This window comes from Coturnix japonica, chromosome 6, assembly GCF_054131305.1.
Source record: "Coturnix japonica strain WE chromosome 6, WE-NBRP24, whole genome shotgun sequence".
In the NCBI taxonomy this organism is placed as follows: Eukaryota; Metazoa; Chordata; class Aves; order Galliformes; family Phasianidae; genus Coturnix; species Coturnix japonica.
The window spans coordinates 28,073,243-28,100,188 of record NC_140668.1 but is presented as its reverse complement, the minus strand read 5'-3'; the positions used below and the strand labels follow the sequence as shown (position 1 = coordinate 28,100,188).

General features: G+C 41.9%; 2 protein-coding genes and 1 non-coding gene across 10 annotated transcripts; all 3 read left to right on the top strand.

The window, feature by feature from the left end:
* The first annotated feature begins 1,674 nt into the window (after nt 1–1,674).
* Nucleotides 1,675–7,497, top strand: CNEP1R1 (CTD nuclear envelope phosphatase 1 regulatory subunit 1). Of its 3 annotated transcripts, none has more exons than XM_085551033.1 (6): nt 1,675–1,803; nt 3,363–3,434; nt 5,273–5,346; nt 5,671–5,780; nt 5,915–5,969; nt 6,524–7,497. In XM_085551033.1, exons 1-6 carry the CDS (start codon nt 1,779–1,781, stop codon nt 6,569–6,571), a joined length of 384 nt encoding a protein of 127 aa, XP_085407159.1. In that variant the 5' UTR covers nt 1,675–1,778; the 3' UTR covers nt 6,572–7,497. The 3 variants fall into 3 exon arrangements, with proteins under 3 accessions (XP_085407159.1, XP_015729010.1, XP_085407157.1); XM_015873524.3 differs by having other exon boundaries at nt 6,213–7,497; XM_085551031.1 differs by having other exon boundaries at nt 5,915–7,497.
* Nucleotides 2,522–2,595, top strand: LOC146760544 (small nucleolar RNA SNORD36). The gene has a single exon (XR_014947836.1). It is a non-coding gene; the product is annotated as a small nucleolar RNA SNORD36 (small nucleolar RNA).
* Nucleotides 7,495–24,617, top strand: HEATR3 (HEAT repeat containing 3). Of its 6 annotated transcripts, none has more exons than XR_014947485.1 (16): nt 7,495–7,944; nt 9,003–9,175; nt 9,297–9,384; nt 10,011–10,123; nt 11,632–11,741; nt 12,231–12,371; nt 12,978–13,258; nt 13,384–13,554; nt 13,924–14,014; nt 17,049–17,206; nt 18,247–18,329; nt 18,589–18,725; nt 21,666–21,754; nt 22,458–22,601; nt 22,705–22,881; nt 23,761–24,617. XR_014947485.1 is itself a non-coding variant. In XM_085551027.1 (15 exons), exons 1-15 carry the CDS (start codon nt 7,627–7,629, stop codon nt 23,878–23,880), a joined length of 2,223 nt encoding a protein of 740 aa, XP_085407153.1. In that variant the 5' UTR covers nt 7,495–7,626; the 3' UTR covers nt 23,881–24,617. The 6 variants fall into 6 exon arrangements, 2 of the variants coding, with proteins under 2 accessions (XP_085407153.1, XP_015728996.2); XR_014947487.1 differs by having other exon boundaries at nt 7,715–7,886; XM_085551027.1 differs by lacking the exon at nt 13,384–13,554.
* Nucleotides 24,618–26,946: the final 2,329 nt, after the last annotated feature.

Here is a 26,946-nt window from a genome sequence, read left to right as displayed (position 1 = left end):
ATCCTCCTTGTAAAACTCCCTTCAAGTACTGGAAGGCCACAACGAGGTCTCTCCAGAGCCTTCTCTTCTTCAAGCTAAACTATCTCAGCTGCCTCAATGTTTCAGCACAGGAGAGGTGTTCCAGCCCTTTGATCATGTCTGTAGCCCTGTTCTAGACCCACTCCAGCATCTTCACATCCTTCGTGTACTGGAGGCCCCTGGGCTGGACAACAGTACTTCAAAGGGCCTCATGAGGAGACAATCACCTCCCTTGCCTGCTGCCACCCCTTTTTTGCTGCAGTCTTTTTTTACAGTTTTTGATACAATTGGCCTTGCAGTGCACATTGCTGGCTCATGCCCAGCTTTTCATCCATCAGGACCCCCAACAGAGAGAAGCAAGGCCAGAGATTTGGTAGCTTCTACAGAGAACATACAAACTCAATTCATCTACAGCTGTGCAAACCAACTGAAAAAGCAGCCTTTGTAATAATGTCCGGCCTGGGCAGGCCTGACACCAGCAGCTCGCCTGGCTGCCTCCAGCACCTTCACAGCTGCACATTTTGCAACGGGGAAACAATGTTCCCTAGGTCAGGTTTCAATAGCAGACTTCCAAGATAAACAAACAAGCAATTTGTGTTTTACAAACAAAAGCGCAGTTTACCAAAGATGGATCGCCTTGAATCGAATCGAGCTGCTTTTATACGACGACCAACCTTCCAAATAAAAACGAAAACCAGCGGAACACAACGGGAGCTGGAGCTGCGCGGTGAGGACCTGCAAGGCAGCAGCCGGACGGCAGGTGGCAGCCGAGCGGGGACGGAGCTCCGCGGCAGGAGTCGAGTGCAGGGATCGCAGCTCCGGACGAGTCGCTAATCTGGTCGTTTAAACGTGAAAAGCTCTTATTTCGGGAAATTGACTTCAGTTACCTCAGCATCCCGGCTAAGGCAGCGGGAGGCAGCAGCTGCATGGACATAGCGATCGTGACCGCTGATCTCGGTACTTCGAAAGGGACGTTTACAACGTACTAAAAACATAAAACAGTGCCGTGAGCACTACGTACCGCTCAGAGAGCACAGATAACAACACACAGCAGCGCGATACGGCACCGCGCCGGTAGGAGGGGACGGAGCAGAACGGCGGCAGACGCTGTGCTGAGGGACAGCCCTGCTGAGGGAACATTCTGCTGTGGGACAGCCGCCTTGAGGGACAGCTGTACTGAGGTACATCTCTGCTGTGATACAGCCGTACTGAGGTACATCTCTGTTGAGGTACAGCCGTACTGAGGTACATCTCTGTTGAGGTACAGCCGTACTGAGGTACATCTCTGCTGTGGTACAGCCGTACTGAGTTACATCTCTATTGAGGTACAGCCGTACTGAGGTGCATCTCTATTGAGGTACAGCCGTACTGAGGTACATCTCTGTTGAGGTACAGCCGTACTGAGGTACATCTCTATTGAGGTACAGCCGTACTGAGGTACATCTCTGCTGTGGTACAGCCGTACTGAGGTACATCTCTGCTGTGGTACAGCCGTACTGAGGTACAGTCCAGCACATCCCCGCCGTGCCATTAATTACCACACACGGCCAAACCCCTCCCCTTGCTTCCCCGGAAACTAATGAGAACCGCGCTTGCTGAGGATGGCGTCGAGAGTGGCAGACAGGCCAATAAGGCGCGGCGTTGTTCTGGGGGTGTGGCTCAGAGCGGCTCGGGCCGGGCCTGCAGTGCCGGTGGCGGCGGGGTGAGGTGCGAGCAGGGCCGGGTGGCGGGACGTGCCTTCCGCCCTGCGCCCGCCCGCTATGAACTCACTGGAGCAGGCGGAGGGTGAGTACAATAACACTGATTCTCTGCACTCCGCTTTGGGTGTAGCTGTGCTGCGGCCCTTCCCTGCTGCCCTTGGGCTTAGCGGATCCCGTAGGTAGGCCCTGCTCGGGGGCGGCGGTAGCAGTGCTTTGTATGCGGTGAGGTGCCGCAGTGTGGGGATGCCCATAAGGGCCGTCGGGATACGTGGCCCCATCAGGGGCTGCTCTTACGGCACGGGCACCCAAATAAGCGGAGCTGTAACGTTAAGTTTCCATTTCTTGAAAGCTCGGTGGCTTTCTGTTGTTATTCTCACTTTGTCTACGTAACACAGCTGTTTTCTTGGGGACAGAGGGGCCTGTCGCCCCTATACCTATGGGATGCTCCCCGTAAAGCTCTTGCTGACAGCTTGGATCGGGATTCCTGTGATGCCCTCCATGCTGTAGTGCCCTGTGCAGGGCTCGGTGCTGCCCCGGTCGTTGGCTGTAATTGCCGGACTGGCTGTAGCTGTTGGCATCAATTAGTGCCGTTAGCAGTTGTGTGCCTGCAGACAGGGCGCTGTCAGCTGCTGCTGCCAACTCGCTGCTGGGGAGTAGTTTGGACTTGGAAAAGTGCATTAGGAACGATTACATTACTTGTTCTTTTCTCCTTATAATCTAATTGCTTTATGATAGCTTAAATAACTTAGCAATGGCTGTAAGTTGAAGGGGATGATTATGTATATAATATAATATGTATAACATCAGAGTGATGTTAACTGAAACACTTCAGCTGACAATCTATGTGTTATTAAAAAGCTTTTTAACTCTGGGTGGGATTCTGGCTTTGAATGTTGTCAAATATTGGCCTTGTTCGACAGAGGATTGAATCTAACTGACTTGGGGTGAAACAACTCCTTGACAAGTGGTGGTTGGTGAGGATTTTATACAAGTTAGTATGAACTTGAAGTGCTGTTCTTCTCTTAGCAGCAGTTTAAATGGAAAGATATTGGAAATAAGGAGAAGTGTCTATTTAGAAGGGGTGGGAAGAACTGTATTAAGATTACTGAATTAGTGCTTGCTGTATATATATGTATCTCTCTCTGTATGAAAAATGGCATTAAGTGTTCTACAAAATAATGTCATTAAAGCTGTGCTGCAACATAGCTGAACATCTGGCAAATAGGCAACCTCTTTTTTTTTTCCCATCACTATCAGCAATAGGACTTAAAGGCTTCTTTGATACAGTTAATCTCTAAAATACATTATCTATTTGTGTGTGAAGGGGCTGCTTAAGCTATTCTAAACCTGGGTATTTTTAAAGCTGTCTGAAATACTTTGAGTTCTTAATCATTTCTGTTTTCTATAAGCAAGAGTGTTTCTTGTGTATAATGTAACAGCATCGTTTCACTTTTCATTTGGAGTTGGGTGGAGTTATTCTGACTTTGCTTTCATTTCATCTGTGAGATGAGTACATCTGCTTTCTTCTTCCTGCTTAAGAAAGTGGTGTGTGCTGGGGAAGGAAGCAAGTTCCTTTTATCTTTTACATCATGGTATGTCTAAGCAGGTGAAGATCTAATTACACTTACAATGTATCTTCCTCAGATCTCAAGGCTTTTGAAAGAAGGCTAACTGAATATATTGCGTGTTTGCAACCAGCTACAGGACGTTGGAGAAGTAAGTTTGATGTTTCAAGGGATACATTGGATTCTCTTTTATGTGCTTTTTAGATTTACCGGTGTGAATTGATTTATTCTTGCCCAAACAACAGTCCCTACTTACTGATCTACTTACTGAACTGTGAGTGCATGCACACAGTTTCAGTGGTGTGCATGCACTCACATGCTCTGCTACAGGGCAGTAACGTGTTCATCTCAGATTAAAGTGTAATACTTGCCTGGAAGCAGAAGCAATGTCCTGCCACTACTGAACATGAATTTGACCAATAAAAAATGTATGAATTAAAGGATTGAGTTTGTATCAGATACAAACAATGGCTTGGATAGTTGTGTTCTTAAAACCAATACTCAAGATAGAATGAGCTCCAGGCTGAATTATTCTGCAGAGAGTTGGGATATTAATGTGTTGTAGGTTTTTTGTCTGTTTTGTTTTTGCTTGTTGCTGGGCTGCTTTTTATTGTTCTGCTTTTTTGTTTGTTTTCTGACAGCTCTTACTGCTCACTGCAGGTTCTGGAATCAAACAAGACTAGGTTAGATATCCCTTCAAAGCGAAGGTGAAGAAATCATAGCAGTGGGTCCTGAAGCAGAAAGAACTAAGAGCAGAATGAATCTTCATCTGTTCTAACAGGAAAGTTTGAAGTGGCAGAGGAGGGAAGCAGAATGTACCCGAGATGTGCTGCCAACTTTCAGCTCAGTAGTCTGTGGTAGAAATAGGCTGCTTTTTGCTTCAAAGATTCTGCTGAAGTTTCCATACTCAGGAACTATTTTGTTAGTTTTATAATTCATATGTACATGGGACTTTTTGTGATGAGGGTATTTATCTCAGCACTACATTTTTTTCTCCTTTTACCCCAGAAAAGAAGTACTCATACAGAAAAAGAAGTTTATGCCTTAGGTAGATCTTCTCCAACTTTCTTTTAAAGAATTAATTTGTTACTATCTTTGTGGTGTTTTGTGTTTTAACTTTTTATTCTCAGCAAGGAATGTGCAACTCCAGGTTGTGTCTTTGTGCGTTGTTTTTTGTTCTCTTTGTTTTTTTTATCAAGGTAAAAGTCTGTTTGCATCCATTTAAGCTTCACATTCAACAAAAAATACTCAGATCTGCAAAGCTGCCAGTGAAAGCCTCAAAGCTTTATGAATGTGCAGTAGAACACAAGCTTTCTCTACTGTGTTCCTTCTTTTTTTAGTCACTCGCTGCTCTCCAGCCCTTTATAGTCTCTGAAAATCAAACTACTGTCTTGTATTGCTGTTGTTTGTGTTTAGCCTTTTTCATTCACAGTGAGTTGATCATTCTGAAGCCATTTTGTATTTGTTTTGTTTCCTGGCTCCAATTTAAGTTTGTTGGTTCTTTTCTTTTTCTTTTTTTCCTTTCTGTGTCCACTTTCCTTGCAAAGTGTGTTGGTTGTGGTTGGAGGGGAGTATAATACAACTTAGTTGTGCCAATGAAACTGTTGCTGCTAATTCTCCAGGCTTTTTCCTGCAGAGAGGAGCTAGCAGGATAGAAACTGAATAGTTGGTGCAACTCTTAACTCCAGCTCCTAGTTTTGCTAGCTGTGTTGTTTTAGAAAGTGTTGTTTCTTCAAAGCATCAGGATGCTTTTACTTGAAAGGAATTGTGTTTTTGTGCCTACACAAGAATCCTGTACAGAGTCTCTGCTGTTAAAAAAGAGTAGAAGTTTGTTTACATATTTTCATTTCTAACTTCCAAGGTGAGGTTTTTCCTCCCTTCGATATGGGAGAAGAAATAAGTGCTTAAGAGCCTCTGTTGGGGAAAAAATACTGCTTTTGATAGGAATAAAATATGATGCTCACGTTCTTGTTCTTTCTTTTTTATCAGTGATTCTGATAGTGGTATCAGTCTGCACGGCAACTGGTGCTTGGAACTGGTTAATAGACCCAGAGACACAAAAGGTAAAGGTCACGCTAGTCCTGTGTGCAATCTGCCTCATAGCCTGGTGTTGCACTTAAGTGCTGTAGTATCTTGAAAGTCAAAAGGCTGAAGATTATTCTCCCAAGGATCTCAGAGATCACTTGTAGCTCTCAAGCCATCTGGGCTATTTATGTACTATGTCCTCGCACAGTGCCAAGATACTGCTGCGTAAGGTGTATCTAAAGAATTGTCCACAAGTATGTGGAAATGATTTAGAGCAGTATGTTTAATACGGTGAACTAGACAGCAGCTTTCTGTCTGCGTGGAGCACGTCTATGCTAAAACTAATGAGATTTATTTCCTAGGTGTCGTTTTTCACATCACTTTGGAATCACCCGTTTTTCACAATTAGCTGTATTACTCTAATAGGCTTGTTCTTTGCTGGAATACATAAAAGAGTGGTGGCACCATCAATGTATCCTTTGGTCGTGTTTTTACAAGTTAGGTGCTTTAGTCGTTAGTTACTGTGTTGGTGTATGCTACTGCTGTGTCTCCAGTGAGCTGTTAGTGTCCAAATGCTGGCTGCTTTCCTTGACACGGTGCACGCAGTATAGCAGCTCGATGTCGAACAGTTTTGGCAGAATATAATATGTCCTGTGATGATGTAAGTGTCAGTGGTTCATTCTCTATACCTTTTTTTAAAGATACAAATATTTCAAAAATAAATGTGAAACATTGTATTTCTCTGAGCAGCGCTTGTATACGCCTGATCAAATTGCATGGATGCGTGTAGAAGTGGAATACAGGATATTTAGTGTTGTGTCATTTTGAACTTACCTGTGAAATTGAAGTGCAATTAGGCTCAGCCTTCAAGGTCTTAACTTGTTCATTGTTTTCTGTCTTGCAGACTGGAAAATTAATTTTGAAACCTAGGCCTCATGTTCAATAAGGGCTGTCTTCCTTCAGTTTTTTCCACTGCCATGGAAACCAAAAATGACCTTTTTTGGTTAGTTTATGGTAGCATGACAGCAAAAAAAAACCCCACCACCACCAAACAGGACTGGTTGTCACTGCCTAGTAATGAAAGTCTTATACAGTTGACAGTGAAAGTGTGCAATATTACTTTGACTATTTATCCAAATTCTTTGTTATCATATCAGTGCTTTTGCTACTTCTGATTACCTCTTTTTCAGTATTAATGTCACTTTTTTACTTCAGCTAGAAGAGAACATACAGGCAAAGTATGTGAATTGGTTATGGAGTTGAACCTGGAAACCGAACCTCATTTGTGTTGTGTATTTGTAAGCTATTGTAAATAGCAGATTAACACCGACGTTCAGGACAAAAACAATCACTATTGGAGTTTTGTTGTCTCATGAACAGTATTGAAAAGAGCACATGCCATTCCCGGGATGTTTTATTAGCACACTTACTCATTACAGCTGTCCTCATCTGGTCGCTGTTTCTGGAACTGGTTAAGAGACTTGCAGAGAGACTGTCTGTGCTGGAGAAAACTGGTCTTAATATTTAAGAACTTTGCAACTGTGTTGAGGATCGCATTTGTCAAATTGCGTGTGTATATATGTATAGTGCACCAGCCACTTTCCTTGTGGTCACCCGTAGCTCGTTGATCTGGTTCACAGCACTGCAATTCGAAGAAGACTTTAATCTTTATAACACTGTCTTAAATACGCTTGCATCTTCCTGATTGTAAGACTGTACTGTAACTTGATTCACAAGGCCACGCTGAGTGGATTTTAGGCTGCGATTAGTCTGAATACGGAACCGGTATTGCAAATGTGTAACTTCAGACTTGTTGAAGAAAACAGTGCCACAATACAATAACAACGTGTTGTTCCAAGTGTTATATGCAGGGTGTGGATGTTACCTGCATAAACTGTAACTTTTTGGATAGCTCGACTGGCAAAGAATGTTAAGAGCTGAAGTTGTTCCAGGTGCCTTTTAAATTCCTTTTAAATTCCCAAGCTCTCTGTTGACTAAAACTATTCAGTAGTTGCAGCTTCTGTAGCCCCTGCCTGCGGGCTGGGCTGGCTCGAGGCAGCCTATGGACAAAGTGACCATCAACATCGGTCCACCGCGATCCTTCCAGCAATTCTTCCGCCCGTCCATCGTTTTTAACCGTTGTATATTTTGTAGGTAAACGTGTATAAAATAAATGCTTTGTATAAACAGACGGTATCTCCTTTGTACCGCGCGGGCGCAGGTCTCCTGAGCACAGGGAGCAGCCGAAGTTACAGCTGCCGTCTGTAACAGCCCGTGGTGCGGGTGCTGCTGGGGGCATCGTTTTCAGTCTGCAATCGATGCGTTCCGGGCTCCGAACCCGGCAGCTCCGCAGGACGCGGGGCCCCACCGGAGGCGGCTCCCGGGTCGGCGCTGCGCCTGCGCCGCGTCTCACACGTGGGTGCGCCGGCGCCGAGCGGCGCGGAGCCGCGGAGCCATGGGGAAGAGCAGAGTGCGGCGGTTCCGGAGGGTCCCCTTCTCTCCGACCGGCCCCGAGCCGCGATGTGAGGAGGAGGAGGACGGCCCCGAGGAGGAGCCGGCGGCGGAACTGCTGCAGAAGGTGCGGGGGAGAGCGCGGGGCGGGCCCGGTCCGGAGGAGCCGCGGAGGCCGCGCTCGGGTTTGTGGAGCGGGGGGATGGTGGGTAGGGGGAAGGAAGGGAGGCGAGGGCTCGGTGCTGCACGCTGTCAGCCGGCCGAGGGGCCGGGGTTGAGCCGCTCTCCGCAGCCGCCCGCTCGCGGCCTGGGAAGGTGGCACGGCCCTGCCCGGCCGGTGCCCTGCGCCCTGCCCTGCTGCCTGCCTGCCCGGCAGTGTTACGTGCAGTGAGACACGGTGCTGGAAGGGCTGGTGGCAGCCCATCGTACCACACTCACTAGTTCTGGGTTTAAGCGTTGCAGATGGAAAGTGTAGTTGGAACCTTCTTGTGTGGGTTGCTTTAATATTGGAAGTTAAAGCCTGCTTTCCTTTAAGTAAATAAGTCCCTTTGTTCACTTCACCCATGTCACCAATTGAGCAAAGTGCTGCTTGATTATTTTTCTAGACTGACTTATCCACTATTTAAAGATAAAGTGCACAGATACGCCCATGCCAGATGAAAAAGCTGAGAGAGCCCATCAGTTTTGGTGTGGGAATTCTCTGCTCTTCCACGCTGTTGTTTGGCAGGTGTTGTATTCTCTGTTATATCTCAGCCATCCCTGTTCCCCTTGCAGCTGCTCTGTTGTTCCTTTGGAGTGCAGCCCTGACACCCACCCAGCAGCAGGGCTGTGGGCACAGAGTAAGGCTGCTCCTGTTGTCCCAAGGCAGATGTTTCTGGCCTAATGCACTTGTGTTGCTTTGGCTTCTGCAGCTTTTCTTCTTGGTGTCGTTTTTTATGACATTGTTCCAGGTAATGTTTTCCCCCCACTTCTGTGTGTGCTTTTAACACCAGTAGGTCAGAGGTCCCACTGATGCCAGCTGGCATCAGGTCCGTGACTGTGCTGCTGCCCTCCCATTACACACCTGAAATAGGGTTTGTCTGCTCATAGGTATAACCTCATAACTCAGGCAGAGATTTATACACTTGCTCAGGAGCTGAGGGCCCTTGATTCTCCTCAGAGGCTGTGATCTGCAGCCAAAAGGCCACATCTGCACTATACAGACCAGCTGTATGCCCGCTCCCTTGACTCTGTGTCTCCACAGCTGCAGCACCCCAGCGCCGAGGTGAGGGAGTTCGCCTGTGCCAGCATCTCGCGGCTGCTGCAACAGCAGCACGTCATCCCAGCCTTCCTGCAGAGAGATGTCGTCCGCTGCCTGGGTCCCATGCTGCTGGACTGCAGCCTGGCTGTGCGTGAGACAGCGGCAGGTGCCCTCCGGTAAGCTCTACTCAGCGTTCAGTGCTACGGTGAGGGATTCCTGACGTGGTCAGGAAATAATATTATTAAACATTTCTAGAAAGTCTCTTATCTGATTCAAACAAATGTATTTTTTTCCTAGAAATCTGAGTGCTTGTGGAGGATTTGAAGTTTGTGATGACATGGTGACCCAGGACATCATGACGCCCCTTGTGGCACTTCTCAAAGAGGTGTGTTTATTCTTAGTCTGTTTTTAAACTGATCTAACCTTTTATCTATCTTCCTTTCCAAAGTAGTTCCATTTTTTGGTAGCATTTTCAAGATAGATATTTGCAAGAAGTTTTTAAGAGTCTTTCAGTAGATCTAATAGTCTCTCCTTGTTTTTAGGTGTGTTCTTTGCTGTACATTTTGAGTATCACTCGTGTGATACAGAATATGTTGTTTTTTTTCATCGTTAGGATTTGTTAGTAAACCTGCACTACTACAGCTCTTGATATATGTAAATCTAGCTGAACAAGTCTTTGTGATTAGAACTGCTGAAAATTGCTTACAAGCTCTAATAGCAAGAAATGGCTTTTCAGTTTCTAAAATTGTTAAGTATTTCTTTGTTAGAAAAGAGTGTTTCTGAAGTCTGAATACAAAGGTAGTACTGTAGGAGTCTGTTTCTACAGGAGGAAACAAATCAATCATTCAATCCTGCTGTGACCCAGTGTTCACAGAGAACAGAAAATTAGTCAGGTTTTCTGATATTAAACACTTGATGAGAGATTTCTCAATTCCCTCTGCTTTGCACATTTCAAGTCTCGGCTTTTCTCTCAGCTTGCTTTCCAACTTCGTTTCTCTTATTTGGTTGTAGTGTAGCAGTGGGCTGGATGCTAACCAGCTCTCCCCGAAGAAACGCAAAGAGATGAGCAAAAATTACATTGAAGATATAGCCAATGAGGCCATCAACTTGCTGTGGAATGTGTGGTGAGTTCTGCATTAGCACTGGCCTCTTAGAAAAGCTAAATGAAATTGCTGCTGAAAGAGCACGGTGGCTGAGGCAGAAAGGAAGCAGATGTATGATGCAGCTGTATTCATTTGCCCACCTGATTTCTGCCTGTAGCTCCTGCTTAGTTGTATGGCGGATCCACATCTGAAATACAAAAGTAATCCACAGTAGAAAATCAGCTTGTAAGTGAAGGATTTAAAAAATATATGAAGGTGGTCGTTAGTTTCTTTCCATTGATCACCCTAAGCTGGGATGCTGTTTCCTGAATGTGTTCTGTCATAGGCTCTTTGGATACACTTGTGCAGTTTGGGCTGGGTGGTGATGCATGCAGCCTTGTCGGTCCCTGCTGTAATAGAGGAAATATTAAATAATATTAAATATCAAAATAGATGTTTGAGCTTTGGTTTGCTTTGCTTACAGCTTACTCCCTCTGCAGGTCTTCGCAAAAGTTAATATTAAGTGTTGGAACAAACTGCCCTGTGGTGATTGAAGCACTAATAGATCAGATCTGCACAATTATGTGAGAAAAGAATGAGTAACTTAGTTAGTAATCGGCACTGGAACCACTAAATAAAAGGAGAGTAAATGCATATCTAAATGATGCAAAGTCTTCTGAAAATTCTTCTCGAATTTTGTTTTCACTTCATTTTGTAACAGCTGCACATTTCTGGTCCATACAGAGTTTTGTACAATGCAGTATCGCAGAGGAGTTCCCTGTCTGTCTCATTGGCTGCTGACTTGAAGCCTTATTTGTAAAGTGTTTTTTTAAGGGGTTGAAATCTAGAGCAGTGCAGAAACTTCTTGCTCAGCACCTTGCATGGAGCACATGGCCAATTTTTGGTGTTCTTTCTTTTAATGATAGCTTTTGTAGACACCAGTGCTTTGGAAGACGAACTGCAGTCCGTCCTGTGCCTTTTTTTAGTTGGAATTTGTTTTGTATTAATATTTGAGTTGAAAAATTGAAGTAGCTGTGAGAACTTGAAGAGGTGTGCATCCCACAGTTGATAACAGAAAGAAACAACACATTTAGCATTGGTTTGATGTACATGTCTGGATGTCAGGCAGCGGTCATTTTGCAGAGTAAATGACTGCGGTGATAGGAGAGGCCCAGCCTCTGTCGGGATGTGAGGGTGAAGTCATCCACGTGGGCTGGCGGAAGGCCCATGGCTGTGTGCTGCCTGCTGTGCTCAGGCTGGCCCTGCTCACAGATAAACTCCTAAATAATGTGTGAGAGGAAGCAGCTGATGCAGGGCAGCTTTCTTTGGAGGTATCCAGGGTCTCCCAGCCCCTTTTTCTATGTTTTGTAGGGTTGACCATAACTGTGATAGGCTCTTTGGCTAATAAGTCATTCTTAAGTAGGCATAATTTCTTAATGTGAGAAATACCAAGTATGTGTTACTTAACATTTTGTTACAATAACTATTTGGTTTTTTTTCCTCCCTTGGGTAAAGTGTTTTATTCATCCTGTTTTTTTTTTATGCATTAGTGAATGCAACAGTACAGCAGTCTCCATATTCAATAAAGAAGGATGTTTGGAGGCTGTACTACATTACATTAAGAAGTATTCCACGAATGTGGATCTGGCTATTTCAGTAGGTAAGTTGTGAAAAGAGGAGATGGGATCTAAAGATTTTTTTTTTCTTTACTTTCTCAATGTCACACTGATATCAAACCCACTGCATAATGCACCTGCCTTAGTGTTGCTTAAACTGCACACTGAATACAAGACTTTGAATTCCTTTCCATATACAGTGTTCAGAAATCCAAAGGGGGAATGGAGCCTTGGTGGATCATTATATAGTGCAGAAATTGAATTTCATGTAGCTGAAACTGATACAAGTCCCAAGCCCAGCGCAGCACTGGCCTCACTGCCCTACCTGCGGAGTGTTTGCTGAAGTATGTCTGTTAACCTCACCCACAAACTGTGAAGGGTGGTGTCATGCTGCTACAGTATGAAGCTGCATCGCGTGTTTTTCCCCCACATTTAATTATTTCAACATTTGGGAGTACAGTGCTTTCTTGTTAGGAGACTGAAATCTACTATTGGCTTTGTTAATTAATTATTGTTTTTTTCCTTTGCTGCAGCAAATTGCTTACAGGCAGTGACGGAAGATAATCCAGATCTCCTTCCTTCATTCAGTGCCTCTGTGCAGCAAGTACTGGAAACAGTGATGTTGTGTCCAGAGAGCACAATGAAGCACATCCTTTTGAGAACACTGATAGCAGGTAGAGTGTCTGGGGCATTCCTTCTGTTGTTTTGGGTGGCACAAGAGATAAAGGAGGGCAGGAGAGCTGGGAGGCTTCCTCTTCTCATCTTCTTCTTCTCACTTTCACATCTAATTGTGTTGTCCTGACAGTAGCTGTAAGCAGTGCTTGCACAGTTGATTCATGAAGCTATTTCTTCTTAGGATTGTGCTTTGCAGAGTTCTGAAGTGAAATGCAGACCCGAACGTCTGTAAAGAATCTTCTCAAATGCTTGATTCTCAGTGTGTTGGTCGTCATCCATTTTAAATATTCATTTGGTTTTCACAAGTCAAATGAGTCAGTAACAAGTAGTATGGGAATTGTTCTGATCTTACCAGGTGCTTTTTTTTTACCTCAGATTTTCTGCCTCGTGCTCCCCTCTCTACCTCAATTATGATGACTTTTAGTACTGGAGTGCAATAAATGAGTTTAATTTTGAGAATCCTCAGAAAATGATTATCTTGTGGATTTTAATGTTGGGTTTTTTTTTTTGTTTTGTTTTGTTTTTTCCTAAAGTTAAAATGCCAAGATGACTCCTTTGATTTGATATCTTAATGCATTTTTATGTTTCAACTATTTCATATATAGGCACCATCTGGAATATCAAGGAAACCATTCCACCAGGCAGCCTGGGAAACATGGTTAATGCAATCCTGAAGATTTTCTCAGAATCATTAGCAATAGATGCTGGTGAAACAGTTATTCGTATGAATGAAGCTGAAAAAAACAGATTAAAATCTGCAGAAGCAGAAACCGAGGAAAACTTGATTGATGTTACAGACAACTGTGCTATAAGTGAAGATGATGGCATGGAAGAAGTATCTAAAGGAAAAGGCAGTGGAGAACAGGACTTGTCAGACCTGCTTCCAGTAAGTGTGGCTGGCTGGCTCTGGGAGCTTTGTGCGTTTGACTGGCTGTTGTTGTCTTGTGTTTGCCGGAGTAACTAACTGCTACAGTCACTAATCTCAACTCCCAAACGGCTTGTCTGTTTTAGCTAAAACTTCAGAGCTGAGCATGGAGAATTTCAGCACAAGTTGTTCAAATGTGGTCAAGTTGAGCAACACATAAGGAAAGCACATTTCCATTTTGTCGGCTAGTGGGAAGTGTAGGCTTATCTGACTCTTTTACCTCTAGCTAGTGCAGGAAGTCCTGAGCCCTGCCTAAGGTGAGTGTGATGTTTGATGGCTGTAAGTATTCAGTTGCAAGTGGAGATTGCAGAGAGATAACAAATGCATTCACTGTTCTTTGTGTGAAAAAGTAGAAATAACTGTTTCTGCTGGACTTTAGGTAACACCTTAGTAATCTTTTCTGTTACAACTTGAGTTCAGATGACATTTTTAAAAGTAAAATTTGATCCCCCTAGTAGAGGTGGTCATCTGAACTATCTGTCAGAGTGATGATACATAGATGGATCTTGATGTGAGGGTTGAGAAGAGGAATGGCTGGGTTGTATTTTTCACTGACAGTCCAGATGCGTTAAACTGCACTGAAATGTTGTTTTCCAAAATTAAATTTTGCACCTTTTTTCCTTTAGTCTGATAAATGGGAACTGAAAGAAGTGACAGCCTTACTGATGGCTCAGCAGACAGCTCTGGAAATCATTGTTAATATGTGCTGCAGCGAAGGTTGGTAGGAATTTCTCCCTCCATTGCAAGTGGTGGTGTGGCTTTTCTTCTGGAATAAGTTGTGTTTAGTTTTCCATTTGGTGATCTGAGCCTTTACAGGTAACTTGCGTGGAATTGTCATTCCTGCCTGATGCCCTCACTTGGTTGAGAATCACAGTCATTAATTATATTACTTATTTAAGTATTTTTCTCATTTAAATAACTTATACTGCTTACAAATTTTTGCATATTGCTGCAAATACTGTGTGATTTAAAGGGGAAGGCTTTGTTCCTAAATCACTCTGGCAACAAATTCTATGTTCAGTGAGAGTTCAGTTTGAGTGTTAATCTGATACAGTATTGAAGTGAATCCTGGTACAGGGATGGGGAATCTGTTTTTTGTTTGTTTTCTTAAGGAGAAAATTATTGTAGTTTTGACTGAATTGCTACACAGCTTACATTTAGGTGCTGCTTGTGTTGCAAAAGAAGTAGAGATGGCTTTTGCGTGAAACTCAAGCAGCAACAGAGCAGATGTAGGCTGTTGAGAGTTGTGCCTTGATGAGCTTTTTTTCTTTTTAAGAAAAATGGTGGAGGGGGAGTAGGAAAAATATATAGGGTATCTGCTTTGAACTCTGATAACTATTGCATCGAATGCATTGATGGCTTTTCTCCAAATCCACAGCGAGACAAACAAGTGATTCACAAATTCTGTTTAAAAACAAAAAAAAAACAACTGTGCATTTTAGTCACTAATGCAATTTGTGAGGCAGATGCAAAAGTAATCATATAGGAGATAACTTTGGAGGTAAATCTTTTCACATCCCAATAAAATCCACAGCGATACCCAGGTATTCCTGTTGGTGATTTTTTTTTCTCTTATGGCAGAAGGAAATTCTGCACCTAATATGTGAAGCTTTTCTCATAACTGCATTTCTCATCTAATGAGCTGTAATTCATGAGCTTCCCTCTTTAATTGGAAAATCTCTTGTGGGTAAACTGCATATTCTACCATTCTCTCAGTGTAACATCAGATTGATGGTGTTGTATTTCACTGCAGTACTTCACCCATTCATGGGCAGACAAAATTGTAGTCAGTAGAAATTAAGAGGAATCCAGAGGCAGCTGTTGATTTAATTTTCAAGTTATTTGATGACTAAAATAGCTTTTGCCATTATGCTGACTTGATGAAAACACTCAGTTTGCCACACGACTAAGGGAAATAATCAGGCTGGCAAATAGGTGTTTTTTAGCTGACTACTGGCTGGGATCTGGGAGGAGAAGCAGTATTCTCATCCTCAGCAGGCGTGGAGGAAGGAGTCAGGAATCAGCATTGTTGTCCAATTTGTAGTTCAGTTTGCCAGCCCTTGTTAGGATAGGATTGCCATCAGAAATGCTCCTGGATTTCCAGGAACATTGCAAGAAACCTGATCTTAGTTGTGGGCCGATCCAGTTTCTGCTTTCTGAGCTGTGATACTCCTGCTGTTGTCTTTGTTGCTGAATTTCTAGGCCTGCTAGTACAGAGGTCATTTAATTTTCAGAGGTTTTTTCTTTCTTTGCTTGAAGATGCTGCTTCTAAAGAAAATAAAAATAAAAAAGCTTCCATCTGCAAGAAACATACTGAAAGGGAGGTGTCAGCTTTATTTGCATGTTTGTTCTTGCAGTGGGGCAGGGCTTTGGTTGGTAGAACATGAAAGGTGGCATGTTTCCTCATGCAGAAGATAGTAACACCAGTGCATTGTAGGGATAGAATTAATTGGGTGTGTTACTGTAAGCAAAAGAATTTGACCATGTGATTGGGTGGTCATGGCCTAACAAATTACTTTGCATCACGTAGACGGTAGTCATCACCTTTTAAGTAAATTATTAGAAGTTATTGAATGCAGGCTTACAGTGCAGGTGGAATAATTATGATACAATAAGAGAGTAAATGAATGTATTTTAAGTGAATGACTTTACCTTTTGCCACAGAAGTGCATGGCTGTCACAGTAGTCTCTATAGGAACTAGATGACACGTGAATCTTTTGTCAGACAGAATTACATGGAGGTGGATACTAGTATGTATAATTTTGTCACATCAGTTAAATAACTTGACCTTTTAACAGAGGTAGAAATTTCATCTGTCAGTGAGGAGAATTATTGCTACTTGTAGACTTAGAAGTTGTGTAAATACCAGTTGTGCACCAGTTAGAACGTAACTAGATCTGAAACATCAGACAGCTTAGTGTAAATCCTGTGGATGTAGAAATATCAGTTTAAATGTAGGTGATGGACTTACGCTCATCAGGCCAAGGCAACTTTTAGGCAAGGACACATTATTACTTTGCTGTAGCTGTAGCCCATTGATATCCTTACTTCAACACCTCTCCCCACAGCTGTCCTTACAGAAAGTATCAACCTAGTTTAACTTACATACTTATACTTCTAATTTACTTAAAATATGTTGCCTGAAAGATCTGACAGAAGTAACTTAAATTGCTTTGTCTGGCTTTGTTGTCATGATTTCCTTTTCACCAGCTTTCTGTGAAAACAGCAGCACCTTCATCCAACCCCATTAGTGCCCAGTTAGAAGAGGTATCTCTGGGACTTCAGCATTGTTAGACAAAACAGTTGCCTTAAGCTGGTCAGAGGTATTAAATAGGTTAAATGAATGTGTTTGCATGCTTGAATCTATCTCAAAAAGCAAATGGGTGTTGTCCAAGGTAAAATCTTAGTAAATGTTTAATCTTTCTCAAGAAATGCTTCTTTTATGCCTTATCTGGTATCTTTAAATAAAGCATAGTTAATGCTAGATGATGAGGTGTCTGCACTTGGAGAATCTCTTTCATGTTCCACAAGTACACGTTCCACGTACATGTTCCACAAGTGAATATAAAATAAGTATTTTTTTAATGAGACAGTTTAAACAAAAGTGATACCACTTTGTAAACTGTGGCTTAATGGATCTTGGGTTATATGGATTTCATTAGGGCAATGGAACTTAAGAGTTAAACCAAGAGCTGGAGCCAGGTATAATTCAATAGTGGGGTCACATTTACGATTTTTTCTTGTTTTCAGATCCCTCTGATGATGAGTGGGAAGAGCTCTCCAGCAGTGATGAGAGTGACCTGTTTATGGAAAACTCATACAGTGAGGGCAGTGGGCTGCTGATGTCACCCCTGTGCCTCTCTGCTGAGGTTCACTCAGCATTTCTGAACAACCTCATTCCAAAGAAGGTATTTTCTTTTGTTTCCAACATGTGCTACGTTCTCTCATTTATGTCCGATTCGTATCCTATCTTAGGCAAACAAATCAGTCCATCTGGAGATGATGAACTTTAAATAAAAACAGTTTAGCTTTTGTTTTGGTTTTTGTTTTCTCCTAGAGATGTAGCAACATCTCATGGGTTGTCTTTGTATAAATAACATAAGTTGGAATAGAAGATTCTTATGTTTCAGAAACCTTGTGCTTTGTTGTTTCTTGTTTGTTTTTTGGTTATTTTGTTTTGCTATAATTAATGTGGCTTTTTCAAAGTACAAAGGTTATTTCTTGATTTGGTTCTGAAAGGGATGACCTGCAACAAGAGAGGGAACCTTGATTAGAAGCTTGGCTGCCAATTGACCATGTTAGTTGAGAGAACTGGAAGTAATCTGTGTGAATGACAGTAGTCAGCACTGAAAAAAAGCACGTTCCTCTTTTACCCTGCTTAATATATGGTGTCTGAAGTACAATATCTGACATTGACAAGAATTAAGTTGTTCTTGTTGCAGAATCATTTTGGTCATTGCTAATTGGGGTTGTAAAGATAAATTTCCCTATCTCAACCCAGTTATTAGGGTGATTCAGCATTCGCTTGAGGTGAAAACATTCAGGGCTTTTTGTACTCAATAGCAGGCAGCCTAAGCTTCATGTTAAGGTCGTTTAGATTTGTAACTATCTGAAAATTCTGTAATGGAGTCTGTGAGAAGAAAGATTTAGAAAAAACAAAATGAGGAAGAATAGTAGAGATGAAGGAAATCACCTGATGCACAGCACAGTTACTCACTTAAAAAACACTGCGCTAAACCTGTGTTTGACTGCTTCACTTTTGAGTGATTGAGGAAGATTCTGACAATTTTAGCATGTAAGACTTTGTTTTGAGGACAGTCAAGTATGAAATACATTTACTCGAGGTATCTGTTTGACATTAAGCTAAAAATTTAGTCTTCCCATCCCCATGCTTTAGAGAAGAAAAACAAAAGCCTTCTTGCTAAACCTTTCTTTTTCGCCTCCCCAGATTCTTGAAAAAACTGCTTTTCCGAACAGTGTTGCTCTAGACATCTGTATGCACAATCCGTCTTGGAAGCCGTTAATTAAAAAGTAGGAATTTCATTGTCTCTCTTACTATTTTTCATATATACTCAGTTGTTTTAGGGCACTTAGAGGGTCTGGTCATCTTTGGGTTACTTTTAAGATCTGGAAAATGGCAGATCTTGATGCTTCATTTTTCAATGAAGGGATTCAAGTCTTTGGGTAAACCACACACCAGATCACACCCTTACTTAACTCAAGATCCTTCTCTGTATTTCTGCATTTATTTACAAAGGTCTGCTAAGTGCATCTTTTGTTTTCGTTTCAGACTGAACACAGTGCAGTGTAGAGCTTTAACGTGCCTTCATAGCATTTTGTTGGTGTCGGATGTGGATTGCCTTGGAGGAGCCTCAGCGCTTCAGTCACTTGCACATCATCTCTCACAGCTGATCTTTTCTAAGAAAGGTAAGGTGTTCAGAGGCTTGCTGGCCCATCATATAGGTCTAAGGTAGCTACTACACATGTTAGGTTTTATTGTCATTTTATTAATACTTGTATTCTATTAGTCTTTCAAATAAGGATACTGAGTGTCAGAAACATGCTGACAGAACAGTGTGCAGCAGTGTAGTGTGTTTACTCAAATTGAATCTTGAGCAATTATGCTTCTATTGCAAGACTGTATTATGTCTTTGTGTGCAAGAAGAAAGTTGCTAAGTTAGCAGATGAATCCTGCCTTGCTGTGAGACCAAAACTGTTTGCTTGAATATATTAGCGATAATAGCAGCTGTTCATCAATCAGCCGTGTCATGAAGAAGATGGGTCCTATTCTCTTTAAATGTGGAAACACTCATGTAAGGGGTGAAAAAAACAACACAAAGAGAGTATCCAGGACAGACTGTCGCATCATTTTTTTCTAGGAATTTTTTGAAATAATGGTAAAAGTGGTTGTTGCAAAGATCTGCAGAATGCATGTGTATATTGCAGTAGGAAAGATGGCAGCCTTCTTGTCTCCAGGACATGCATTATGCATGTGATTGCACAGCTTTATTGAAAACATTTGTATAGTAAGGAAGCATGCAAAGTCTTAACTGCTTAAGATAACTACTTTGTGTTATGATGGTGGTTCAGTTTGAAGGGAGAAGTCAATAAATTGGATAATTTAATTTTTCTAGAAATGATGCTGGTTTAGAGTATCAGATATATCCTGGTGAACACTATTGTGCATCCAGCGTAATTCCTCCAAACACATTATTTCATAGAGATACTGTGATGGTTTCCCTGTAGGTCTGCTAGTATCCATAATGGATGGCCTAGTGTAGGTATGTGGCAGTTGGCATTTCCAGCTACCTCTTGCAATCCCTTAGATCAGATCACAGTCATTCAAATAGTACTGCTGGACCATTTATTGTATGATCTCTGTTACTAGTAGTAGAGAAGCTGAACCACGACTTTTAAAAAACAGCTGGTTCCAACTCGGTGATCTGGTTCCCTGATAAACTGCTTCATTCAAACTGTTCTACTAATGTGTTTGTTTTAAGGTCAGTGATAGGGCTCATCAATAAATCAGAGATGTTCTTAGAGACTGGAGGAACCTGCCAATTCTCCAAACTGACAGAAAATGTATTTCTTAAGATGGATGATGGATCTGTTGAAGTCTCGCGTGTGCACAGCTTTGTCATTCCTTGTCATTTGAAAGCTTGAGAGGATCAGTTTTCCTCCCTTCCTTCAAGTGACTTCATTTGTAACCACAAATATGGTGTATGCAGCCCTTATTTGTTGTGTAGTATGACTCTGCATTGTTGCTTGAGGATGCGTCTGTCTCCAAAACACACTTTTTTTTTCATTAAATGTCATATTAAAACATTTTAAAATGTCATGTTTAAAGCATGTGATATGGTTACAGTGCTTGAAAAAAAACAAATGCAGGAAATGAAAATAAATGTGAAAACATAAGCAAGATTTCAACTTATACTTTGGAATAGTCAAGAAGTTCTTGGGTGAAACTGGAGAAATGACAAGCTGAAGACAGAGGGTCTGCAATTAGTTTAAACATTTTTTTAGTAATTAAATGCTATCTATTGGAAACTGTTAGAGCTGATAAGTCATCAAGTGTTTAGAAGGAATTTTGTGGCTTACAGGTTGAAGAAAGGAAATAAAGAGTGAGTTTCTTAGGTGGGAAAGGTGGAGGTGTGTGTTAAGTTAGTGACAGGTTCTGTGTCTGGAATAGTCCAGAAAATTGCAACACCTTTAAGAAAAAATAAAAGGCTTTGAAGAAGACAGGATGTGCACTGAAGGTGATGGCTCCTACTGGTGAATTGGTAGTTAAACAGGAATAATACACTGTTGGATTAGTTCTTTTCTGAAAGGTTATAAACCACTGGAAAGTGAGCTCTTTAGATGAGTGGGAAAGAGCCCAGTGTTCTGAGTCTGAGCCTGTTTAGAAGAAAGGAGTTAAAGACCTCAGTCAGCTTCTGTAATTTTCTCAGTTCCTCTGATATGGCCACATGCGACACACAGTTTCCAAGTTCTGTTCTGACTGGTGTCAGAACAGTCTTAGCAAGCGTTTTAACCAGGATGTCCTGAAACACACTTTTGCACCCTCAGTAAGTGTGTGGATGACACCAGGCTGTGTGGTACAGCTGACCTGCCCGAGGGGCGAGATGCCATCAGAGGAACCTGGACAGGCTTGAACAGTGTGCCCAGGTGAACCCTGTGAGCTTCAACGAATCCAAGTGCAAGGTCTTGTACCTGAGTCATGGCAACCCCTGCTGTCAGTACAGGCTGGAGGGTGTAAAGGTGGGGCACAGCCCTGCAGAAAAAGACTTGGGTGGATGTGAAGCTGGACATGAGCCAGCAATGTTCCCTCACAGGCCAGAAAGCCAACGTGCGCTGCATCAAAAGAAGCGTGGCCAGCAGGCAAGGGAGGGGATCCTGCCCCTCTGCTCTGCACAAGTTTTAGATTGGATACAAGAAAAATGTTTTTACGAAAGGAGCAGTGAAGCACTGGCACAGGTTGCCCAGGGAAGTGGTGGATGCTCCACTTCTGGAGGCACATGGGGTCAGAATGGATGGGGCTCAGAGCACCTCATGGAGCTGTAGTTGTCTCTGTGCATTGCAGGGGAGTTGGACTACGTGGCCTTTAAGGGTCCCTTCTAACACAAACGATTCTATGAAAGTAAGTGCCATTAAAGAACAATGTATCTAATTTCCAGATAGAATTACTACTGAATTTAAAAAATCACTGTGGTTACAACCTACAAAAATCTGTTACTGAAAATCTAGCTTTTTCCTGTTTGTGGTAGTACCTGAAGGAAAAGGTTAAAGATTAAGGAATTAATGTTTCTTTGCTTCTTGTATCCTCGTCTTCTCATTTAACCTTTGGCTTTGGGTGCAATTCTTTAACAGAACTTCCTGAAGACATGGAGTTTCTGGAAGCCATAACCAGTGCTCTGAGGGCTCTCTTACAAACAATGGCATCAAAGAATATCTCCCAGGTAAGAGATATTAAGCTCAAATGTTTTGGTAGATTCATAGACCTTACAGGAATACTTTTCTATGTAAACAGGTGAAACATGTTTAAAAATTAAAATAGCAATAAAAGCCTTGGGTGAGATGGTTATGATGACAGGTATGTTATCTACTAACTTACCACCTGGGCATATGGATTCTGTATTTCCTGATGTCACCCAGTTGAAGCTGGTCTTTCTAGAATGTTTACTAGACTTTAATTAAATGTCCAGCATTGGGCATGAGTTAAATATAGAAACGAAGCCTAGTGATTTGTTATACAAGATGTAATACTAGGTGGGCTGCTGGTCCTTTCTGGCTTTAAACTGAAATATGAGCTTCTATAAGTCGTAACGAGCTGGATAGCTAATGAGATAGGTAGATTTCTGAAAATCCCTTCTGGCACAGAACTTTTTTCCTTCAGCTTCACAAAGCTTTAGTTAAGTTCTGAAAGAAACACCTTGTGAATTTGAAAGGGAAAGTTTTACTGTTCTCTTATTGATTACACTTTAAAGAATTCATGTATTTTTCATAATACAGGAATTTTTGGTTTTTCTATTACAGATTCCCCTGAGTGTTGCATAGAAGCGCATTACTTAAATTTCATATTTAAAAGGTTCTCTGGAAATGTTAATACATATTTCTTTTTTTTTTTTTCCTTTTTTTTTTTTTTTCTCCCTTGCTGAGCAGTGTATGACTCCTGAGCAGCTCCTGGCTTTATGCGAAGCAAGTATTCACAGCAGCAATGCCAGTGTGAGAGTGAACGTAGTGAGCATCCTTGGGATTTCTGGCAGCGTCTTGGCCAAAGTACAAGATACAGCTGAAACACTAAAGGTGAAAAAGCCAATTTTGTGCAGCAAGCCTGAAACTTCTGATGCATTTAAAATTTTTCTTATGCCATGTTTGAAAAAAATCAATTTTTCTTTCTTATATTTAGATGATTGGAAAATTTCTTCTGGAGGTGGCTATGAAGGAGTCTTCTCTTGTGGTAGCAGGGGAAGCCTTGGATGCCCTTTTTGATGTGTTTGCAGATGGTAAAGAAGCAGAAAAAGCAGCAGTACAGATGAAGTTGCTTCCAGCACTGAAAGAATTTCAGCCGGTGTTCAAAATGAGGGTAGGCATCAGATGCAGCCAGCTTGGTATCTCAATTTACTGAGTGGGTTCAGGTTTGTGATTTGTGTCTGCTAGGAGAGATAATTAAGCAGGAATGCATGACTTTATAAGATGATGGGGTGGAAAAAATGAAAGCAAATAATTAAATTAGTGCTATTCTGCTTTAGAGAAACCAAATGCATTCCCCTTGTAGTTTACAGAACCATTAAGGTGGCAGCACAGAATTGCATTGCAACATTCATGCAATACTGTCAGCATCGTTGGTGTGCAAATGATTATTTTTTCTGAAACTCTTGTGAAAATAATCCTTCAGATGTCTCTGTTGGGAAAAGTCCCCTCTGAATTTACATTCACGTTCTGGTTTTAACTTGCATTGGGTTTTTGTTCTGTTGTTAGTTAATTATCCTGTATTTCCAAGAACTGTACAGCCAAAAATGTATGCTGTAATTTTAAGAATAGCTTTGACTTTAAATAGAGAATGGCCTTCAGTGCATTATTTCTTAGTTGGATGAGGTGTGAGGAGTGACTTTCATTGTCCTATCAGTAAGCACATACAGATATTTGACAGTGCTGCAGTCGTTTGGTCAGTTTGGTATGTAAGATCTTTAGTTTGAAAAGCTGCAGTTAGTAAATGTATGTTTTAGATTTAGGAGTGAAACAGGATGCCAGTGGGAGCCTAGTTTTAAGTTGAAATGTTGTACTGGAGTAAAGTGACTTGCAGAAATATTTCCTAGTGGTGAATGTGCGCACGTTAACGTGTTGTTGTCAAAAGGCATGTAGAGCATGGCTTGCTAGAGAACCTCTAAACGTTACCAGCTTCTAGCGATCTAATAGGAAAAGCATCTCCATTAGTGAAAGTATGTGTGTTTTGGTTTTTCAGATACGAAAAGAAGGCAAAGGACAATATAGTACAGATCAGCTTTGTGTTCTTGACAACGTGAAGATGAATTTGAGAAGATTCATTGCATACCAGGAGACACTGGGCAAAAACTCCACTTGAAACATCAAGGAACTTTAAGGTTTCTGTATCAAAAAATGTTTTCCAAAAGTGTAACCATGTTGAACTTCTAAATGTACTGAGAAAAGCAGTTTGGCTTTCGTGTTAATATTTGGGTTTTTAACATTCAGTATTTTATACTTCTGGGTTGATGCAATGTGGAAGTCACATGTATAGCATACTTTGGGTTTGAATGTTAGCAGCGATGATAATGTGCTCTTGCAGTCCTGAGACCAGCAAATAGCACTGCTGTCATTGTTAGAAACCCTCATGTATCCTGGCAGAAAACTACAGTTGCATGACAAAGTAATTTAAAGAATATTCTTTTATGTGCCAGATCAAGGCAGGGAAGCTCAAGGTATTTTAAGGGAATTAAGCAGTGACAGGATGTTGGTATTTGCTGTTTGTTCTTACCTGTTTGTAGCTTTGCACAGGCAGTTATGGCAAGCTTCCCAAGAACAGCGTATGATAAGTGTGTAGATTGCTGTGGGCACTTGGACCTGTTACTTCTTGAAGTTTGTCACAGAGGAAACTGTTTCAGATACATTTATGACAAATTTGGTATTACGGCTTTTTACTCTAGAAATCAGTCTGGAGAGGATGCAGCTCCATCTTTGTGATCTGAATGCTATTTCTGAGAATCAAGCCTCCCAGTTTACATTCTCCCTTGTAATTCTGCATCTGGATGAATTTGAATTCAGGGAAGTAATAAACCTAATAAAATATTTTTTTATACTGAAGTATTATCCAGAGTAATTTTACATTTACTGAAAATATTTTAAGGTATTTGTGATGTTTTTAAGCTGTAAAATACTGAAACTGTTCTTAAAAGCTGTCACTGATTCATGAAAGGTTTTTGTGCACTCCCATATATATATCGAAAGTTTTGATTCTGTTTCTGTGTACAGGATACCCTCAGACGCTTCTTTTTCTGTCTACTTTTTTAGGAAAGCATTTTGTTGTGCTGATTTTTGAAAAGGGACTTTTTCTCCCCCCTCTCTTTTGTTAGCACAAGCATCTGGATTTTGACAGAATTTTCCCCATGGTGTTAAACAAGGAACTGCAAAGACAAGATTTGCTCAGCTTGTTAGATTTCAGTCTGTGAGACCGGAAAGCTCTGGAGCTGGATGGATAACTTGAAAATTGATTTTACAGAATTCTGACACACAGTATTTGGCCAAGTGCAAGTAAGAGGGAGTGAGAAAGTGCCTGAAAGTCCCGTTGTTGCTGTTCCTTTATAGAAGTTCAATTGAATGTGTGATGTGTTGCCTGCTAATGAAATGAGTGAGGGTATGTGAACAACTGGGGAGTATCTAGGGCAGTTGGCCTGGCCCTCAGAAGTCCAGGAGAAGTCCTGAGGAATTGGAGCTGTTGGACACCTTGTCCTGGGGGTTGGCAGGGCTAGAAGCTGGGTGGATTAGGGGATAAGGCTGCACAGTGCAGATTTTAATCCCAATGTTAGTAACATGTGCTGTATGCTGAGAATGAGTATAACTTAAACCTGAGAAAAGGCATTAATACTAGTTTGAAGCATTTTAGAAGAACTTCCATGTTTTCATTTAGAGAGCGCTCCATTGAGTTGCTGGGTGATCACAATCGACACAGGTCCCCAAGTTCATCCCCCTGCTCAAGGCAAGGCTTCATTTGGGGTCATGCTGGGCTTTGAGCATCTCCAGGAGTGGGAGTCTCACAGCTCTGGGGGAAACCTTTCATTTGCTTGACTGCCTTTATTGAGAACACTCCCCCACCTCTGCCTCTTACCTAATAGGAACTCCTCATACTGCAAACTGGGCTTCTTGTCCTTTGGATGCCACCAAGAAGTGTCTGGCTCCATCTTCCCTTACACTCCCCATTTTGTAGCTGAAAATAGCAATTGCATTGCCCTTTTCTCCAGGCTGAACAGACCTGGCTCCTTCAGTCTCCAGCTGCTTTGGTGGCCTTCAGCCTCACCTGCCTCAGTGCATCTTGTGCTGGGGGCCAAAGCTGGGCACAGTATTCCCAATGTGATTTCATGAGTACTGAAGAGAGGTAAGTGTCATTTGCTGCACTTGCTGGCCTTGTTCCTGTCAATGCTGTGCAGTATTCATTAGCCTTCATTCACTGCGAGGCTGCACTGCTGACTTCTCAACTTGCCCGCTGTGACCCTGAGGTTCTTCTTTGCAGAGTTGCTCTCATTCAGTGAGGAGCCTGCTTGATTTTTGGTACTGCTCTGTTCCAAGTATAGGACTTCACATCTTGCATCAAGTAGGGCAGTCGGACCTGCTTCCTGGAGACTGTTAGAACAATTGTGTGTGTGTGGAGCAGGGGTTGTTACTAACAAGAAAACAAAAGGTTTTCTCTTAAAATACAAATCTGAAAGTTGCAGATAAAAGTCTCTGCTAGAAAGCCTATTTCTTATTATAATTTGACATACTCCATTTTTTTTCCTGCTAATGAAAGCAAGGACTGTCACTTACATCTGAAGCTATTCCAGCAGTAGCAATTATTTTCTTTTGGTTGGTTGCTGTGCACTAACCAGTTAGATGCCTTGGAAAATCTTCCTTTATTTTATTGTAAGGTAGGTTCACAGTATAGACTGTATCATTTGCAGACGTGTTTTAGTGCTTGCAGTATTTGCTTCTGTCTTTTGGTATACTTTGTTATGCAGGTAATGAGGACATACGAAGACAATTTCATGCGAGTTTGTACTAAAACTCATGTATGAAAGCTGAAATAGTCCCTTGTTCAGCTTTGTTTCACCTGAGCAGATTGAAGCACTTCAGCGGGGCTGTTGGGCTGAGGGTATGAAAAAAGGGGCAGGCTGGCTTTTCTGTCTGCTGCTTCTCAGGTAGGTTCCCATTGGTTTAGGGGGAAGTTGTAGCTCTTAGGAGGATTTTGTTGTTGTTTTCTTGGCTCACTGCAGATTTTAAGGAAACTTCTGTAAGTGATTTCTTGGCAGCTGGTGTTGTATGGTTGTGAGCAGCCTGTTGCCCTCATCTGTGGTCCGTAGCAAAATGGAGCCAATATCTTCCTGCATATTTTGATGTGCACACTTTCATTTCTCTGTTGAATGAGGAAAATCTCACTGTA